Source organism: Xiphophorus maculatus, chromosome 14 (genome assembly GCF_002775205.1).
Source record: "Xiphophorus maculatus strain JP 163 A chromosome 14, X_maculatus-5.0-male, whole genome shotgun sequence".
NCBI lineage: Eukaryota > Metazoa > Chordata > Actinopteri > Cyprinodontiformes > Poeciliidae > Xiphophorus > Xiphophorus maculatus.
Window position 1 is genome coordinate 21,219,442 of NC_036456.1, and position 20,138 is coordinate 21,239,579.

The 20,138-nt window shown below is 39.2% G+C and overlaps 2 protein-coding genes across 3 annotated transcripts in view; one reads left to right on the top strand and one right to left on the bottom strand.

The window, feature by feature from the left end:
• The first annotated feature begins 1,376 nt into the window (after nucleotides 1–1,376).
• LOC111611035 (high affinity immunoglobulin gamma Fc receptor I-like) overlaps nucleotides 1,377–20,138 on the top strand; it is a 43,174-nt gene continuing 24,412 nt past the window's right edge. For both annotated transcript variants that reach the window (XM_023346647.1, XM_023346648.1), the window contains exons 1-2: nucleotides 1,377–1,422; nucleotides 4,213–4,455. The gene's annotated coding sequence lies outside the window, so the exon portion shown is untranslated. The remainder of the gene's footprint in view (nucleotides 1,423–4,212; nucleotides 4,456–20,138) is intronic.
• Nucleotides 5,782–16,492, bottom strand: LOC111611034 (V-set domain containing T-cell activation inhibitor 1-like). Its single transcript, XM_023346646.1, has 4 exons — nucleotides 16,036–16,492; nucleotides 14,478–14,825; nucleotides 10,181–10,522; nucleotides 5,782–7,254 (listed from the first exon to the last, which is right to left on the bottom strand). The coding sequence occupies exons 1-4, from the start codon at nucleotides 16,112–16,114 to the stop codon at nucleotides 7,067–7,069; spliced, it is 957 nt and encodes a 318-aa protein (XP_023202414.1). The 5' UTR covers nucleotides 16,115–16,492; the 3' UTR covers nucleotides 5,782–7,066.

The following is a 20,138-nucleotide window of genomic DNA, read 5'->3' on the forward strand; positions in this document are numbered from 1 at the left end:
TATCAAGACTTTTCTGGATGAACTCCTTGAAGTGTTGTTTATCCATAATGCTCAGAAAAGCTTTGACATTTACAGACATCTTGATTTATCGTCCTTGGATCTTTCAAACACTGAATGTCTGTGATTCTCTGCAGGAACAGAAATGAGCTGCAGTCAGAGTTTGATCCTCTGCAGAGATCAGATGGATCCAGAAGAGCTGCTTGTGATTCCTGGTCAACATCAGAACCTGCAGACATTTCATCACACATGGGGCCCAGTTCATCTCCACTAAGGGGCCCGGTTCGTCTCCACTAAGGGGCCCGGTTCGTCTCCCTTAAGGGACCCGGTTCATCTCCACTAAGGGGAGTGGATTGTATCTGATTATTAACTCCAATACTAACAATTTCAATCAATATTTGTGCAATGATGTTTTTTTATTTCTCAGAAATTAAGGATCAATAACAACAACCTGCTCATTTATTCATTTGGACATAAAAAATTTAATTTACATTTTTAATGTCGACTGGAAAAAAACTAGACACAAAAAAACTATAATTTCCTTCAAATTGATCTTTGGTAATTTTTTTATATTACATTTATTTTTTCAATGTGAATCTTTATAATTGAACTTGAGACCCACATACTGTTCAGGGTCAAATTGACCCGCTGATTAAAATCAAGATAAATTGAATCATGCAGAAAGTATTTATGTTTCCTCCATTTCTGCTGAGTGTCACTCAGTGTGGGTGGAGTTTGTCCACAGGAACAGAAAAGATTCCCGTCAAAAGTTGTGTGAAAACTTTCTGCTTTCTCGCAGTTTCCTAGTGAAGTAAAGAGAGTAGTGAGAAAGTGGGCTTGTGTGTGTTGGTGTGTGCATGTGGGGGTGTGTTGTGTGTGTGTGGTGAAATGTGGTTCATAGCTGCAAGGAAACATAGAATTGGACATTTTTTAATCTTTTTTTACACTTTAACTTGACTGCCGGGTCAAATTGACCTGAACAGTATCTATGTAAAAAAGTAGACCCAGTTGTTGGTACAAATGAATACATTTTCAATTTATATATAGAGTGCACCTATTAAGACAAATAGAAAAAGTTTCATACAAGAAATATACTTCCAACTATTTCAAAAAAAATGTTAAACTTTAAAACGGGTCAATTTGACCCGGAACATAACAGGAGGTTTAACTGACATGAACAGAAAGTTTTTCTGCTGCTGTTTGTTTGAGCTGCACCTTTAAAATCTCAGCAGGTGGAAAAACTGGAAACTGGAGTCAAAGAATCAGGAAGAACAGAAACTATGTGAAGCAACAGAGACGCCTTCCTGCTGGGAACCAATGAGGAGAGCCGCTGGGATCATGTGACCCAACAGCTGACTGTCAAACCAACAACAGGCTGGGTTTGGTTCTGATCTCAGTCTGATGGATCAGCAGGGAGCCGCTCAGGTGAGATTTACTTTCTGATTGACATGAAGCAGAAGAGAAAATGATTTTATTCACAGAAATAAATCTGTTAATCTGTCAGAGTAAATATTAATTCACCACCACAGATATTAATGGTGGAAAAGTGATTATTGATTATTAGAAAAAAGTTTCCATGAGTTAAACTGTCACTGATTGTTTCCTGAATGTCTGATGATCATCAGGAACTGAGTGAAGATGAGAATAAATCTTATTATTTAAGCATTTAATAACTATAGATTCTATAAAATATGATTGAACATAATTTGTTATCTAAAATGGAAACAGTCAGATGATATGATCTGGTCCAGATTAAAGAGTCCAATGTTCAGACCAGTTCTCCCAGTTCTGATCCAAAACCTGCTGTTGGATCATTTGTTTATGCAAAACCAGATTCTGTTTCATTTGGTAACCAAACAGAAAGCAGGTCCAGATCCTGGGAAAATCCTCAGAAAATGTGGAAGTGAGAAAGTTCTGCTTCTTTTTGGTTCTTTAATTCACACGGAACCAGAACAGACGAGGTTCTGATGGGTCCTGATGGGTTCTGATGGGTCCCAGTCTGAGGTCCTGATGGGTCCCAGTCTGAGGTTCTAATGGGTCCTGATGGGTCTCAGTCTGAGGTTCTGATGGGCCCCAGTCTGAGGTTCTGATGGGTCCTGATGGGCCCCAGTCTGAGGTTCTGATGGGTCCTGATGGGTCTCAGTCTGAGGTTCTGATGGGTCCTGATGGGTCCCAGTCTGAGGTTCTGATGGGTCCTGATGGGTCTCAGTCTGAGGTCCTGAGGGGTCCTGATGGGTCCCAGTCTGAGGTTCTGATGGGTCCTGATGGGTCTCAGTCTGAGGTTCTGATGGGTCCTGATGGGTCCCAGTCTGAGGTTCTGATGGGTCCTGATGGGTCTCAGTCTGAGGTCCTGAGGGGTCCTGATGGGTCCCAGTCTGAGGTTCTGATGGGTCCTGATGGGTCCCAGTCTGAGGTCCTGATGGGTCCTGATGGGTCCCAGTCTGAGGTTCTGATGGGTCCAGATGGGTCCTGATGGGTCCCAGTCTGAGGTCCTGATGGGTCCTGATGGGTCCCAGTCTGAGGTTCTGATGGGTCCTGATGGGCCCCAGTCTGAGGTCCTCAGCTGTTTTGGCTCCAGCCAGACTAACAGGTAAATAAGGACACCCTGCATGTCCTCACTTCCTCCTTCAAGCTTCAGTCCAACAGTAAATAATCAGATGTTGGTTCAACAGATAAAAACTTTTTTTTCCAAACATCTGATTTGATCAAGTTGAACTATTTGAACTAAATGTCATTTTTTAAAAGCTTTGATGACGTTGATGGTCAGAAAGTCGTGTTTGTGGTAACCTGGTCGTCATGGTGACCAGTTGTGGATCATTTGTTTTCTAACCACTTTCTGTTTCTTGAGGAAATGATGCGTCGGCTGGCGGCCATTTTGTGACCATAGAAACTTTTCTTGCTTTCCTGCTTTTATTTAAATTTAATATTTAGTTTAGTTTTCAGTTAAACCATTTAGTTTATAAAACTGTGACTCTGGTTGTTAAACCAAACCAGGTTTTACAGTCGATAGAAACTCAACTAGAACAAACATTAAACTATTTTTATTTTAAAATCAGTCTGGATAATGATGTCAAAGATCAATCAATGTTTAATTAATAGTTTATTTTCACAGCAAGACTTAATGGAAGATGAAAATTTAAAAGCAGAAACTATAAAAATTTCAACAAAAAATAAACTTTATTTTCCCTAAATATCAGTAAAAACATCAAAGTAAAATATTTATTTAAAGACAATCAGATAAACTTGATGGGTGAAGAAACAAGAAGCAGCAGATTTTAAAATGATTTTATTTATTGTCATCAGAAGGTTGAATAGATTTAAATTTGACAAACCAACTATTGTTTCTGGATATTTCTCCTGCAGTACTCTACTCCGTCCACTACGTGGTGTTTGTTCTGTCAGGTGACGTCAGCACAGAGCCCAGGTGTGTTCAGGTTACAGGTGATCAGAGGGATCAGTGGTTCATTATCTGGAAAGTTTTCAGTCATTTATTGTTTTAGAGACAGAAGCTGCTGGTCAGGTTTTAACTCTTTCATCCAATCAGGTTTAAACTCTTTCAGCCAATCAGCTGCTTCTCTTTGTTTCACTGACAAAAGGAGAAACTCGGAGTTTCAGCTGCGGTTCAGTGAACGTTCCTCAATCCGACCGACCGGATGAACCGGTTCCTGATCCGTGATGTTTACAGCTGGTAATGAAGCTGCTGATCAGGAAATGAATTAAAAATATAATTTATATATAATGATAAATAATAATATAGTTTTAATGGTTTTTGTTAAGATTTAACATTTGTTAATATGAATTTTTTAGATTTTAAATTATTTTCAGTAAAAGTTAAACCCTGACAGGAATCACCTTGGTTTTTATCCTTAATAAAACTATTTATGTTTAAATAAATAAACATTAATAAAAAGCATGTTAAAATATTGTTGCATTTCAAGGTTTTAAGATTCAGACGTTTTATTTCCAACCAGCTGCTGGTTCTGTTGGACCTTTAGTTTCTATCTGCAGTTTTATTGATACATTTGAACTGAAAACCTTAAAAGTTCATTTAATGTTGATCAGATGGTTTAAATGTTGATGCTTTTCTTTCCTCTCCTGTAAAGTTCAGTTTATGATACATGAGGTTTTCATTCAGGATGTGAGGATCTGGCCCGGTCCAGAGACCAGAGGTCTGTTGGTTCTGTTGGATCCGTTTAACTTGTGTTTCTCCTGCAGATCAGATGAAGATCTCAGCTGATCCTGGACTCTCCGTTACTCTGAGCTGCTGGGATCAAATCCTCAGAAATGAGCTGCAGTCAGAGTCTGATCCTCTGCAGAGATCAGACGGATCCAGAAAACCAGACGGAGGACCGAGATGGGTTCTGGTTCTGGTTGTGACTGACTGACGATGGAGGAACCAGGAACAGAGCCTGGTCCAATCAGCATCATCCACCTGATGGAGCTCCTCCTCCTCAGCAGGTTAGTTGCTTTGGTTCTGGTTTTATATAGATAAATATTAACTTTACTGTGTCTGGGAGTTAATTTAAAGAAAACACATTTTGTTTTTTTAAGTTGGACAAAAAACAAAATGTGAAATTAAACCAGCAGAAAGAAAAAAACATGAACTGAAGATGCTGTTTGTTACAGCAGGTGATGTAATGGATGACAGATGGTGTAAAAAATAATCTGCCTTTAAAACAAACTGAACTTTTCCTCTTTCACGTTTTATGTCAAATTCTGTTGATATTGATCCATCCTGATAAATCCACAACCAGCAGAGTCAAGGCCGGTTCAGCCAATCAGCTCTCTAGATAGCTAGCTAGCTTACATAGCTACACAGCTAGCTAGATAAATGTGTGAATTGTTTTTTAAGAAGCTTCATTTTCTGTAAATTATTTGACAAAGAATAAAGTAAAAAGCTCAGAACTTTGTACTCATGCAGTTCTTCTTCTGAAACAGCAGGGGGCGGTAAAGACTCCAGAATCTATAAACTTATTTTCAGTTCCCAAAAGTTTAGAACCAGAAACGTTTAAATCTTTGAAGTTGCTTTTCTAGCTGATGTAAGAATTATCTTTAAATTGTCTTGATGATGTCATAATGATGCATTATGTAACAGTAAACATAAACAGCACCGACCCAGACTGCTGTTATGTTCTGATCCAGTTATTGTTCAGTCAGTTTACAGATCCTGGATGTGACCTTTACTCAAGGTCAGGGATCCTCATGTTCTAAGAGCTGATTGGACGATCTGACCTTTAACCTCTGGTTGTGGATTTAGATTCTGGGTTATTTTATTAGATTTGGAAACAAAATGGCTGAAAAAACCTCAAATATTTTCTTGAACACTAAATGTATATCAGAGGTTTATTATATATTTTAATGATTAACAGTATTTAATGACCTAAAACAGAAACAGTCCAACAATTCATAAAATCAGTAACTTTGGGGAAAATATTCAAATATTTTAATTAAAAATCAACTTAATAACTTTGATAATAAAGTGACAGTTATGAAACAATTTGTGTAATTTCTGATTTTAAAACAATCTGGTCTGACCAGAAATGATTAAACCTGAGCTGATTTTGGGCTGAAGTTATAAATGAAAGTTTAAAGGTCAAAGGTCAGCCAGAGGTTGACCCTGGTGAACCAAGCAGCTTCTCTCCCACTTTCATCAAATCGAACAAAAAACTCGTGTCAAACTTTTCTGAAACGTTTTGCATGGAAACATTTTGAAGATATTGAAGAAAATCCAGAATTTCTGCAAAGAAGAAACATTTGTAAACAAAACGACGATTTAAAGGACAGTAAGTTTGAGTTTTATGTTTTTAATATTCAGGACTGATGTGAACGAGCTGAACATCATCTGAACTGGTTTCTGCTTCCTGAACATGTTGGTTGACCTGCTGACCTCAGATGGTTCAACAATCTGCCTGCATTTATTTTACAAGTTATTACAATAAAGATCCAAACGGAGAATTTATGAGTTTATTGTTCCGACTCCAGAACCATGAACATTATCTCTGCCAGACAGGAATGAAACCAGCCGTTACTAAAGACATGAGAACTCTGAGATGAGACTGAAGCAACAAACATGCAGCTTTAAGTAACAGCAGCAGGACCAGACACTGAACCAGTGGAACCAGTAAAACCAGTGGAACCAGTGGAACCAGTGAAACCAGTGAAATGTTTTGACTGGAGAAATGATGCATAAATACCAGAAACATCAGAAACGTAATAAATGAAATGATTTAGATGCTTCCAGGAGGAACATTTAACACAAACAGTTTAGTTTATGAACAAATATAAAACAGTCATATTTAATAAGACAGAATAAATGTGCAGATGAAACTTTTTGTCAGATTAAAAGAATATTTAGAAAATTCACATTTCTGCATTAAAAAGTTATTTATTGGTCTGATTAATATTAATATTCAATGTGTTTTCATTAAGCAGAAAAAATCACAATTAATAAAAATAAACATCAATCAGTTTAATCTGTTTCTGTTTCACTTTTTGAATTGAGTTTCTGAAAAAATGAACTTTTCAATAATATTCCAGGTTATTGAATATGACTGTATATGAGGTTGGAACAAGTTTCTTGTGAAAATGAGTTTTAGTTTCTAAGTGAGATCCATCCTGAATAAATGCATAAAATAAAAACAGAAATATAAAATAAAAACATTTTAAATCCAGAAGAAACGTCTAAAAGTCACAAACTGTCAGCAGATCCTGACACCAACCTGCAGCTTCATTCAGTTTCTGTAATAATGAAGCATTCAGTCCAGTTTGGACGGGTTCTGGAACAACGGTTCTGTAACGGTTCTGTAACGGCCTGGTTTGGTTCTGGAACGGTTCTGTAACGGTTCTGTAGCAGTTCTGTAACGGTTCTGTAACGGCCTGGTTTGGTTCTGTAACGGTTCTGTAACGGCCTGGTTTGGTTCTGGTGAAGGACAGAACCAGCTGATACCAGTTTGGGTTTCCTCTGTTTGGTTCCGATGAAAACAGTCAGTCTGATTCATGATGAAGGTTCTGGATCCATCATCCTTCAGATCAGACTGGATTCACTGCCCAGCTGGTCGGTTCTGATCCGTTAAGCCTGCTCAGCTTGAAGTGGTTCTTCAGAACTCTGCTTTGACTTTGGACTCCAACATGCCTTTTTTTTACGGATCAAACAAACAAAAACAACAATAATAACTAAAATAACTGAAGCTACCACCAGACCAAGCACCAGACCAATCAGACCAGCAGGTCCGTCTCGGTTCCCTCCATCAGGTTCACCTGCAGAACAGAACCAGGTGTTAGTTTGATGTCCAGGTAGAAAATGACAGCAGATCATCATCTGACCTCAGACCAGCTGATTTCTAGACTCTTAACTAAAACATCTCTAGAAAACGTCAGAAAGAAGGTGGTGATGGAAAAACTCTGAGTTTGAGGAAAATCCTGGATTTCCTGTTCAAAATGAAAAGCTACATTTTCAATATATCGCCATGGTAACACAATCCTTGTATAACCTGCGGCTAGCAGCTTTTCTATTGGTCAACCTGAAGTGCTGATCTACACAGATTTTATTTTCTTAAACTTTATCATAGCAGGAAAAATGAAGTTTATGACTAACAATGTTCATTATTTCAACTTGTTTGTTTTGTTTTGCTTTTTTCTTGTAAAGTTTTTAAAAAATCTATGATCTTGTTTAAAAATCAATATCCATTAATAAGGTGGCAGGACATTTATTAATAAATTGGATTTATAACAATGAGTGTCAGGTCCGTTATGTGCAGTTGGGTCTTGGTCAGATGAGCGCTGGCGCCGTGCTGGTCGGGAAGCTGCACCAGGATTTGGATCATGGATATTTGTGCTGCTGGTTGGATAAAAGGATTTTTGATGTTACCTGTTTCTGGTTCTCTGTAATGTCAGGTTGCTTTTTATATTGTTGCTACTGGTTTTCTGACATGATTTCTAACTGGGCTTTATTAAGAATTTCAGTGGCTTTTCATGCAGCATCTGAATGTACCCGTTTGGTACCAGTTTTTCATTTTACCTTATATGGCTTTATTATTGTCGGCCGACACTTTATTGTTGTGTTTTGGGTATTACAGATGCTGCTGTTGCATATTATGCTCTCACCAAGGTGCATATTTTAGATGTTCTCAGTTAATTGGCTAATAGTTCGTCCTCTAAAGTTGGAGTTGTAGCACCAGCACTACAGAACCAGAACAACAGTTCATATTTATTTTTTTTATTTTATGAATTAGCTGATTGGGCACAGCTTTACAGGACTGGGTTGACCCAATGTGAGTTTTGCTTTTCTTTTGTTATTTAACATTATTTTGTGTCATTAATTTGCGTTGCTACTAATTTGGTTTGCAGTATTTGTGTTTAAGTCTCAGATTGCTTCTAGTGTCGTCCTGGGTTCCTGTGCTTTATTATGTTTTAAATTAGAATAATAATGTCTGTTTTTAATATTGTAAAATATTGTATAAATAAAATAAATTATGTATGCTATTTCTGTTTCATCATTTTAAGTCAGACCTACCTGGGTAGGATTAAACATCATTTCTTAATGTAGTATAGTTAATTATTTTAAAACCTTTCATCCTGCTCATCATTGATATTTATTACTGGATTGGACAGCAGCTATTAGTCTCTCTGTGATGCTTTGTGTCCAGAAAACCTTTCTATTCCAATGCAGGACGAGCAGAAATCTGTCCTGAAAATATTAGTAGCGTCATCATTTATTATCAGATATATTTATTAAATACGATTTAAAATAAAACTGAGAAAACTGATGTTTGATACATAAATTCTCCATGATACAAATCTATAAACAGTTTGGTTTCTGTTAGTTCTGTCAAGATGCAAGAAAGGATGAATTTCCCTTATACTGGTCAATCATTTTATTTTAAATATGCTGTACAAGCCGTAGTTTGATGACTGTTATAAATATCGCCACGTTTCACAAACAGAGGGAATCAGTTCAGTTTTTGTCGCTTGTTTAACTTTTAATAATTTCAGCGCCGCAATAAAGCTGATAAACAGCTGGAGAACAAAACTAGTCAAAACCATTTATATTCTGCTTTTCCTGCTCTGTGTCGGCTTTACCCAACACTGGCCTGTTGCCATGGCAACCGACAGACAACAGCTCAACCAGCAGATAAAGCAGAGATTACGTTCAATCCTATCAGGGGAATCAACACCAAACTAACGTTTCTCACACAAAAAAGTAGCAAAAACCCAAAACAGAACATCCAGTCTGTTACATGATGCTGTCAGGCTTCATGTCTATATTATGATTATTAATAAATTGCGGTGGTTGATTAGCTGATTTAAACTCCTGCTGTACTGATGATTTGGTGAGCAGGTTGTCCTATTTTAGTGCTAAAGGAACCAAAACACAACAAACTGCCAGCATGTTGAGCTTATCAGAGTCAATAGCAGTTAGCAAGTTAGCCTAGCATAACTAGCTAACTGCTCACTTTTTCCTCACCTGTTAAATGTGAAACCCTTGAACCTTGTTATCTATGGCTGTCATACGGTTGAATTAACCGCTAAATATTGTGATCTTTTTTCAGAGTCTTTGCATGATTGTGGTATTTTCCTGACCACCGATATTTCTGACCCAATGAACAGCAATTGTGCACGAGAAGATTAGCCATGTAATGTCTAATCCAGTAACATCCATCCATCCATATGTACCAATGCTGCTGCCTCGCGCTCTGTCCTTCACTTCCTGCTACTCAGCAGTAGGTGTCAGGTTACATTGTGTTGCTTTCAATCTTGAAGGAAAAATGAGATTCATGAGCTTAATGTCCAATTTGCCATAACTATTTATTTAATTTATTGTCGCCAGCTGGGTGGCAGCAGGGGTAGCAACTGCCCCCCCATTGCCACCCTGTAGATCCACCCCTGATTAAATACAATGAAACTGAACAGGAAGGCAACAGCCAGACTGAGTCTTGAAATAAAATCCAGTCTTTAATGTCCAAGACGGAGAAAATCAAAAAGTGGTTTTGAGTACTACAACACTGGAATCAGTTACCATGGTGATATATTTAAGTTATTGTCTATTTCTGGAACAGAAAACCTGATTTTTTTCCAAACTGAGAGTTAAACTAAACTCAGAGGTTTCAGATAACAAACCTTCTGGACTCTCAGATGTTTCACTCTGACCAAGCAGCTGAAATGAGACAAACAAACATCAACTCACCTGGAGACGTTACTATCAGGTTGATGATGATGATGGTTTTCCTCCGGCTGTTTGTTTCTGTCTGAATGATTTGACATTCATAAGCTCCTCTGTCGTCAGTCGTCACTTTCTTCAGAACCAAAGACACGTTTCCATCCTTCATCTGTCTGTCCTGCAGATCCACTCGGTCCTTAAACATCACATGCTGGTTTTCTAGATCAATCTGATCATTTCTGTACAGAAGAACATATTCTGACCCCAGATCAGATCTCCTCCACTCTAAGACTAGAACAGGTTTATTATCAGGAGATCTGCAGGGCAGAAATGTTTCCTGTCCAACTTCAGCTGTGATGTTTGTCTGATCTGTAAGAGAGGAAACAGAGCAGAGAGGTTAAAGGTCATTTATTCAGCTGTATAGGAGTTTCTGCCTTTAACATCAGAACAGTGAATCTACAAAGACCAAAACATGAAGGGATTCATTTCTCCATACAGAGCAGAAAGGACTACAAGTCCCAGAATGCAGTGGGAGTGATACCTGAGAGGATCAGGAAGAAGCTACTGAGTTATTTTACTGTTGTAGACAAAACAGGTTTTTACATGAAGATATTTTCTACTGAAGCAGCACTAGACTGTTGATCACATTAAAATATAAACATGATAAATAAAAAGCAGTAAACACATTAGAAATAATCATAAAGGATTTATTCTGAACAGGATGATTAAATAACTGATACAAACCACAAAACCTGATTGATAACCTGCAAAAACAACTTATTGATCAAAATAGATCTTTAAAAATAATCATGTTTTTGTGTCATTGAACGGGTCGGTGTCACCAGAGTGAAAAGTTCTGATCCAATGTTTATGTCCCATAAAGATAAATTAATTTGTCCTGTTTCTGTTCTGAAGCTTCAGTCTTGATTCTTTTCTAAAGCTAAAGAACCAGATTGGTGACGTTTATAAGGCCAAACAGTTTAGATCATGTTTGATGGTCATGAGAAAACTGATCAGAGAACAGCTTCAAAACAAATTAACTAAAAATCTAATCAGTGATAAAATCCTTCTACTGATTCTAACACAGCAACAAAAATCATCCTGATTATAAAAGTCAGTTTCACTAGAAAATCTGATATTTTTTATATTTTTAAGGGTTTGGATCAAACAAAGAGAGCAATGGGCCCTGGAGGAGGAACCACCAGAACCAGAACCAGAACCAGAACCAGAACCAGAACCAGAACCGTCTCAATGTCTTTAAGGTTCAACAGGCTTTACTAGACGGTTCAACTCCTGGTGTCACTGATTGTGATGATCTAGTCTGTTTACTGGGAACGAGAGCTAACTGGTCCCAGAAACTAACTGGTCCCAGAAACTAACTGGTCCCAGAAACTAACTGGTCCCAGAAACTAACTGGTTCCATAAACTAACTAGTCCCAGAAACTAACTGGTCCCAGAAACTAACTGGTTCCATAAACTAACTGGACCCAGAAACTAACTGGTCCCAGAAACTAACTGGTCTCAGAAACTAACTGGTCCCAGAAACAAACTGGTCCCAGAAACTAACTGGTTCCAGAAACTAACTGGTCCCAGAAACTAACTGGTCTCATAAACTAACTGGTCCCAGAAACTAACTGGTCCCAGAAACTAACTGGCCCCAGAAACTAACTGGTTCCAGAAACTAACTGGTCTCAGAAACTAACTGGTTCCATAAACTAACTGGTCCCAGAAACTAACTGGTCCCACAAACTAACTGGTCTCATAAACTAACTGGTCCAAGAAACTAACTGGTTCCAGAAACTAACTGGTTCCAGAAACTAACTGGTCCCAGAAACTAACTGGTCTCATAAACTAACTGGTCCCAGAAACTAACTGGTCCCAGAAACTAACTGGCCCCAGAAACTAACTGGTTCCAGAAACTAACTGGTCCCAGAAACTAACTGGTCTCATAAACTAACTGGTCCCAGAAACTAACTGGTTCCAGAAACTAACTGGTTCCAGAAACTAACTGGTCCCAGAAACTAACTGGTCTCATAAACTAACTGGTTCCAGAAACTAACTGGTCCCAGAAACTAACTGGTCCCAGAAACTAATTGGCCCCAGAAACTAACTGGTTCCAGAAACTAACTGGTCTCAGAAACTAACTGGTTCCATAAACTAACTGGTCCCAGAAACTAACTGGTCCCACAAACTAACTGGTCTCATAAACTAACTGGTCCAAGAAACTAACTGGTTCCAGAAACTAACTGGTCCCAGAAACTAACTGGTTCCAGAAACTAACTGGTCCCAGAAACTAACTGGTTCCAGAAACTAACTGGTCCCAGAAACTAACTGGTCCCAGAAACTACCTGGTCCCAGAAACTAACTGGTCCCAGAAACTAACTGGTCCCAGAAACTAACTGGTCCCAGAAACAATGAGCAGGATCGTCATCATGACGTCAACATGTGTCTCCGTGGATAGCGTCACTTTAACTATCGCTGGATCTCTGATCTAAATAACTTTGAATCTGAAGTTTTTCTCCAGAAACTCGCCTGTAGAGACAGAAGAGATGAAGATGATGATGATGAAGTTCAGAGCCGAAAACAATGAAGTCGCTGCTAGAGAATCCATTTCCTGGTTTCAATCCACCGTCACAGTTTCTCCTATTTCTCTTACCGCGACATTACATAGAAACAACAAAGCACCAGAAGATTCACTTTAACATTAAACCTGATTATATTGCTGTTTGTCGGCCAATAATCAATAAAATATCAAATATTCGGAAACACCGATAATCCACGAGCTGCGAAGGAAACAGGAAGAAGGAGGAGCAGAAGAACCGTTCATCTGAGTGAACTGAACCTGTCGGATCAGTGATCCGTTCAGCGGATCCGTTCACCGGATCACTCAGTTCATTGGTTGAGAACAGCGCCTCCTCCAGTCCAGTCTGGGTACTGCTCTGTTCCTGCTGTGACATGTTGCCACTCCAGCAGCGAGTCGCTCTGTTTCCTTCAAGCTAACAGCAACACAGATCACACACACACCCCGAATCAAACACACACACCCCGGATCAAACACACACACCCCGAATCAAACACACACACCCCGGATCAAACACACACACCCCGGATCAAACACACAAACACCCCGAATCAAACACACACACCCCGGATCAAACACACAAACACCCCGAATCAAACACACACACCCCGGATCAAACACACACACCCCGGATCAAAAACACACACCCCGGATCAAACACACACACCCCGGATCAAACACACACCTCGAATCAAACACACACACCCCGGATCACACACACACACCCCGGATCAAACACACACACCCCGGATCAAACACACACACCCCGAATCAAACACACACACCCCGGATCAAACACACACACCCCGGATCAAACACACACACCCCGAATTAAACACACACACCCTGGTCTCCATGATCTTAACAGACTTTGGATAGAAAATAATCCGACTTAGAGGAAAGAAGATAGAAAATAAATCAGATCTAAAAGTTCTTGGTATTCATGAACTTTTCTCTATTTATACTTTGCATTAAAGGGTTTTATTATGCATTTTCTAGCCATATAGTTTCATTTTATAGCACAATCAAGTAACTATGTTACCTTCACTTCTTATAAATTATAACTTAAAAGAAATTTAAGTTGTAATTTAACTCTTTGAAATCAGGCCTCTGTCTCTTTAAAAGCTCCTGCTCTTTCTGAAACTCCGCCTCCAGGAAGTCATCACAACATGGCTCCTCTATTAACTCTAACAGTTTTACCAGTGATGCTCTGAGCAGCAGCTCCTATAATGAGCTCAGCAGTTCCACCAGGTATTTGCTAATTGCTGCTGGCTAGTTTGAAGGAGCTGAGAGGGGAGAGACAGAGGAGGCAGAAACTTGGAAACTTTTGAGGAGTGAAAGTAGATCAACCCAGGCGTTTTGTGTAGAGCCCTGGAAATATGTTAAGAACGTAATAATGTTAAATTAATAGGTATAATGATCTTATTGGGCAAGCATTCATTTTATTTAGTATTTAGTTAGAACAATTCATTTGGTTTATGACTAAATATGTGATCAAACTACTTTATTATATTTTATTTCATAGATTTCTGTTATGATAATGCCCCTTTAAGAAAGACACAATGCATGATGGGAGTAAAAGGTTCATGACCTGTGGATAGATCCGAAAAGAAAGAAAACTACACACGCTGTATGCTCGAACCGTGGATTTTGTTTAATAAAGTTGCACAAAAGCGAAAACCTTTGAGGTTTTTTTAGTTCTTTTTAAAGGTGCAACATTTGCACAGGCAGACATAAACTCACCTGGAGGAGGAAGAAGAACATCCAAGTTGATGATGAAGACTGTCTCAGTTCTGCTGTTTGTTTCTGTCTGAATGATTCGACATTCATAAGCTCCTCTGTCGTCAGTCGTCACGTTCTTCAGAACCAAAGACACGTTTCCATCCTTCATCTGTCTGTCCTGCAGATCCACTCGGTCCTTAAACATCACATGCTGGTTTTCTAGATTAATCTTCTTATTTCTGTACAGAAGAACATATTCTGACCCCAGATCAGATCTAATCCACTGTAAGATTAGAACAGGTTTATTATCAGGAGATCTGCAGGGCAGAAATGTTTCCTGTCCAACTTCAGCTGTGATGTTTATCTGATCTGTAAGAGAGGAAACAGAGCAGAGAGGTTAAAGGTCATTTATTCAGCTGTATAGGAGTTTCTGCCTTTAGCATCAGAACAGTGAATCTACAAAGACCAAAACATGAAGATATTCATTTCTCCATACAGAGCAGAAAGGACTACAAGTCCCAGAATGCAGTGGGAGTGATACCTGAGAGGATCAGGAAGAAGCTACTGAGTTATTTTACTGTTGTAGACAAAACAGGTTTTTACATGAAGATATTTTCTACTGAAGCAGCACTAGACTGTTGATCACATTAAAATATAAACATGATAAATAAAAAGCAGTAAACACATTAGAAATAATCATAAAGGATTTATTCTGAACAGGATGATTAAATAACTGATACAAACCACAAAACCTGATTGATAAGCTGCAAAAACAACTTATTGATCAAAATAGATCTTTAAAAATAATCATGTTTTTGTGTCATTGAACGGGTCGGTGTCACCAGAGTGAAAAGTTCTGATCCAATGTTTATGTCCCATAAAGATAAATTAATTTGTCCTGTTTCTGTTCTGAAGCTTCAGTCTTGATTCTTTTCTAAAGCTAAAGAACCAGATTGGTGACGTTGATAAGGCCAAACAGTTTAGATCATGTTTGATGGTCATGAGAAAACTGATCAGAGAACAGCTTCAAAAAAATTAACTAAAAATCTAATCAGTGATAAAATCCTTCTACTGATTCTAACACAGCAACAAACATCATCCTGATTATAAAAGTCAGTTTCCTCTAGAAAATCTGATATTTTTTATATTTTTAAGGGTTTGGATCAAACAAAGAGAGCAATGGGCCCTGGAGGAGGAACCACCAGAACCAGAACCAGAACCAGAACAGTCTCAATGTCTTTAAGGTTCAACAGGCTTTACTAGACGGTTCAAGTCCTGGTGTCACTGATTGTGATGATCTAGTCTGTTTACTGGGAACGAGAGCTAACTGGTCCCAGAAACTAACTGGTCCCAGAAACTAACTGGTCCCAGAAACTAACTGGTTCCAGAAACTAACTGGTCCCAGAAACTAACTGGTCCCAGAAACTACCTGGTCCCAGAAACTAACTGGTCCCAGAAACAATGAGCAGGATCGTCATCATGACGTCAACATGTGTCTCCGTGGATAGCGTCACTTTAACTATCGCTGGATCTCTGATCTAAATAACTTTGAATCTGAAGTTTTTCTCCAGAAACTCGCCTGTAGAGACAGAAGAGATGAAGATGATGATGATGAAGTTCAGAGCCGAAAACAATGAAGTCGCTGCTAGAGAATCCATTTCCTGGTTTCAATCCACCGTCACAGTTTCTCCTATTTCTCTTACCGCGACATTACATAGAAACAACAAAGCACCAGAAGATTCACTTTAACATTAAACCTGATTATATTGCTGTTTGTCGGCCAATAATCAATAAAATATCAAATATTCGGAAACACCGATAATCCACGAGCTGCGAAGGAAACAGGAAGAAGGAGGAGCAGAAGAACCGTTCATCTGAGTGAACTGAACCTGTCGGATCAGTGATCCGTTCAGCGGATCCGTTCACCGGATCACTCAGTTCATTGGTTGAGAACAGCGCCTCCTCCAGTCCAGTCTGGGTACTGCTCTGTTCCTGCTGTGACATGTTGCCACTCCAGCAGCGAGTCGCTCTGTTTCCTTCAAGCTAACAGCAACACAGATCACACACACACCCCGAATCAAACACACACACCCCGGATCAAACACACACACCCCGAATCAAACACACACACCCCGGATCAAACACACACACCCCGGATCAAACACACACACCCCGAATCAAACACACACACCCCGGATCAAACACACACACCCCGAATCAAACACACACACCCCGAATCAAACACACACACCCCGCAGAGGTGTGTGTGTTTGATCCGGGGATAGCAGAGGAAGATACAGGAACCTCTGAACTCTACAGGCAAATGGCAAAGAGACAAGGAAACAGCAACACATAAATACCTGCAGCAAGAAAACTCAGTGGCAACATCAAGGTCCAGATAATCAACAGCAATGCTTTGTGGGTAATCAGATACCTTGAAATTCAGACATACCCTGAGGGTTTGGGATCCTGTGGTTGCTGTGTTAGCTGAGGTGTTAGCATGCTAACTGTGTTGTGATTAATGAGGTTCATCACTAATGTCAGGGTCTCCCTGACTCTCTGTCACTATGCAGAATATTAGTACTGGCTGGACTTACTGGGGCCTTAAGGGCCACAATATGTATCAATACATACAGGATGAAACATCAACTCACCTGGAGGATTTAGAACATCCAGGTATATGGCGAAGACAATCTCCATCCAGCTGTTTGTCTGAATGATTCGACATTCATAAGCTCCTCCGTCGTCAGTCGTCACGTTCTTCAGAACCAAAGACACGTTTCCATCCTTCATCTGTCTGTCCTGCAGATCCACTCGGTCCTTAAACATCACATGCTGGTTTTCTAGATTAATCTTCTTATTTCTGTACAGAAGAACATATTCTGACCCCAGATCAGATCTAATCCACTCAACAGCAATAACAGGTTTATTATCAGGAGATCTGCAGGGCAGAAATGTTTCCTGTCCAACTTCAGCTGTGATGTTTGTCTGATCTGTAAGAGGAAACAGAGCAGAGAGGTTAAAGGTCATTTATTCAGCTGTTATTTACGAATGTTGCCTTTTACATAAGAGTAGAGATGTTTTAAAGACCTCCCATTATGATATGGACTTAAAGTTTTATCATGATATTTTTTATACTGCAATTATAATAAACATGACAGAATAATTATTTATTACTTCTTTTTATGTAACTGCATGGCTCAGCAAAAATCCCATGAACAAAATTCTGCTCTAAAATTAAATATACTAAATTATATTTACACATAAACAGGCCAGTCAATAGTGCATGACTTAATGAAGCAAAATTCACAAACAAATACTGTATTATTGCCGATTTCAGGGCAAGGGGCCCCAAAATGCATTTGGGCTCAGAGAACATAAATAGGTAGCTACGGCCCTGGAAGAAGGGATTCATAAAAACCAGACAATCTCCGTCCTAAACAAACATTACTCAGATGGTTTCTGGTTATTGTCAGTCTTAGTTCATCCAGCTTAAAGTCGTGTTTTACTTTAACAACACATTTCCTGGATCTGCTCTGCTGGAAAACAACAAACAATGAACATAGTAGACCGAACATAGACCTAATGACCCATGTACCATCAGCGTAGAAAGCATTCTGTCATAATAACTGAAATTAAATCATTCTTGCAGAAACTTGCCTGTAGAAATGGCTGAGATGACGATCACAGACACCAAAGTCAGTAGAAATCGGGTACAAGGTAAAAAATTCATTTCCTGGTTTCGGTGCCCGACAGTTTTATGAACGCTACTTCTTTTACCACGATAATGTAAAATAAAATATATATATATAGATTTTATTACAGACTCAGAGTCCAGATTACATACAAAAGAGAACAACAATTACAGGGTAATTTAAAAAACACAAGAAGTCTAACTTAAAATACTAAACTTTACTAAAATTTACTGTTTGTTGGGCGTAAATAAACCAATATCTTATTTTCCGTGAAGAAATGTGACGTCTGAAAGGTCGACAAAGTGCGGAAGTCGAGACTCAACCACTGATGGAAAGTTCGGCTCCTTTCTGAGAGCCGGCTCTCGTGGCTCGGCTCTCAAAAAAGAGCCGATTCTTTCGGCTCCCAAACGGTTCTTGACTCATTATCATCTGTAACTTCTTATTTTAGCGCAACTTGGCAAATATGAATGTTTTGTATGTTAAAAGATCCCTTTGCATTTAGTGTCTTTATGAAAAGTCCTATACCTGCCTGATTTTATTGTTAAAACATTCTTATATTTGTGTAATATTTTGATCATCCATCCATTTTCTAACACCTTGACCCCAGTGGGGTCAGGAGGAGCTGCTGCCTCTCCAGCCAACGTTCCGGGCGAGAGGCGGGGTCACCTGGACAGGTAGACAGTTTGTCGCAGGGCAACACAGAGACAGACAGGACACAGAACCAGGCACACAGAGACTGTGGGAGGAAGCCGGAGAACCAAGAGAACCAAGAGAGAACCCACCATGTACAGGGAGAACATGCAGACTCCATGCAGAAAGAATCGAACCCAGGACCTTCTTGCTGCAAGGCAACAGTGCTACCAACTGCGCCACTGTGCAGCCATATTTTAATCAAACTTTTCATTTTTATTCAACACAAACAAATGAACAAATCTACCAGCAGAACCAGAACAGAATCAGAACCGGTCACAGTAAAGTTTTTCATTTTCCAGTGAAGGTTCTCTGTTCTGCTGTTTCCAATGTCTTTAAGCTGCTGCTCACTGCAGGAGCTCGTAGTACGACCTCTGTCTCTTTAAGAAAATGTTGCTCTTTCCAAAACTCCGCCTTCAGGAAGTCATCACATCCACATCATCACTCCTCTATTAACCCTTTGACAAAGTTTTACCAGCGTTGCTCCGAACAGAAGCTCCTATAATGAGCTCAGCGGTTCCACCAGTTGTTTGCTAATTGCTGCTGGCTAGTCTGAAGGAGCTGAGTGCAAAGGTCACAGGGAAGGGCTGTTCTGTGAGGCGGAGGCTCAGAAGCGTTTTGCACAGCTGAATGGTTGTCATGGAGATTAAAAGATTTCTCAACGATTCAGGAAAGAATCAAGGCGAAACATCAAGTTTGTTTTTGATGAGGGAAAAACATTATAACATGACTTAATGCTCAAAACGTTGATTTTACTTAATACAACATTTTCTCTTTATTGAGCAAAACAAACCTGGGAGGCCAGCTGCTTATGGACCCAGGAGGTTCTGGTCTCTAGCAGATTATGAGTGTTGCAGCTTCTGGTGGCCTTGAAAGACAAAAATCAATAATTATCAAGATAGACTGATATCTCATTTGAAAGGAGAGAATTTGTCACAAGCTGTCAGACATTTTTATGGGTTTTGAAAATAGACGTACTTTCTACTCAATATCTACTGATTGAGGGACAAATCGATTTTCCACTTGACTACTGTCCCTCTCAGTTTTGTCATAATGATATGATCACATATCCTCACATGTGATTGTCCACAAGGTTGCCAGGCTACCGACCAAAACAAAGCTCTGCTGTGAGAGGAGCACATTCTGACAGCAAATCAAGTTTCTGTTCATTATCCTTCACTTTCACACCATGTATATTTCTGTATATTCTGACTGCTGCATAAAATATTTTATATATGTAGCATTTATACAGAATGTTTGGTTCAACCTTTAGTGTGGAAACTATTGAACCTTTTAT

Coding starts and splice junctions, on each gene's coding strand:
- LOC111611034 (XM_023346646.1), bottom strand. CDS start 16,114: ATGGATTCTCTAGCAGCGACTTCATTGTTTTCGGCTCTGAACTTCATC. Junction 14,826..16,035: donor CATCTCTTCTGTCTCTACAG/GCGAGTTTCTGG, acceptor CCTCTCTTACAG/ATCAGATAAACATCACAGCT. Junction 7,255..10,180: donor CCTGATAGTAACGTCTCCAG/GTGAGTTGATGT, acceptor TCTGTTCTGCAG/GTGAACCTGATGGAGGGAAC.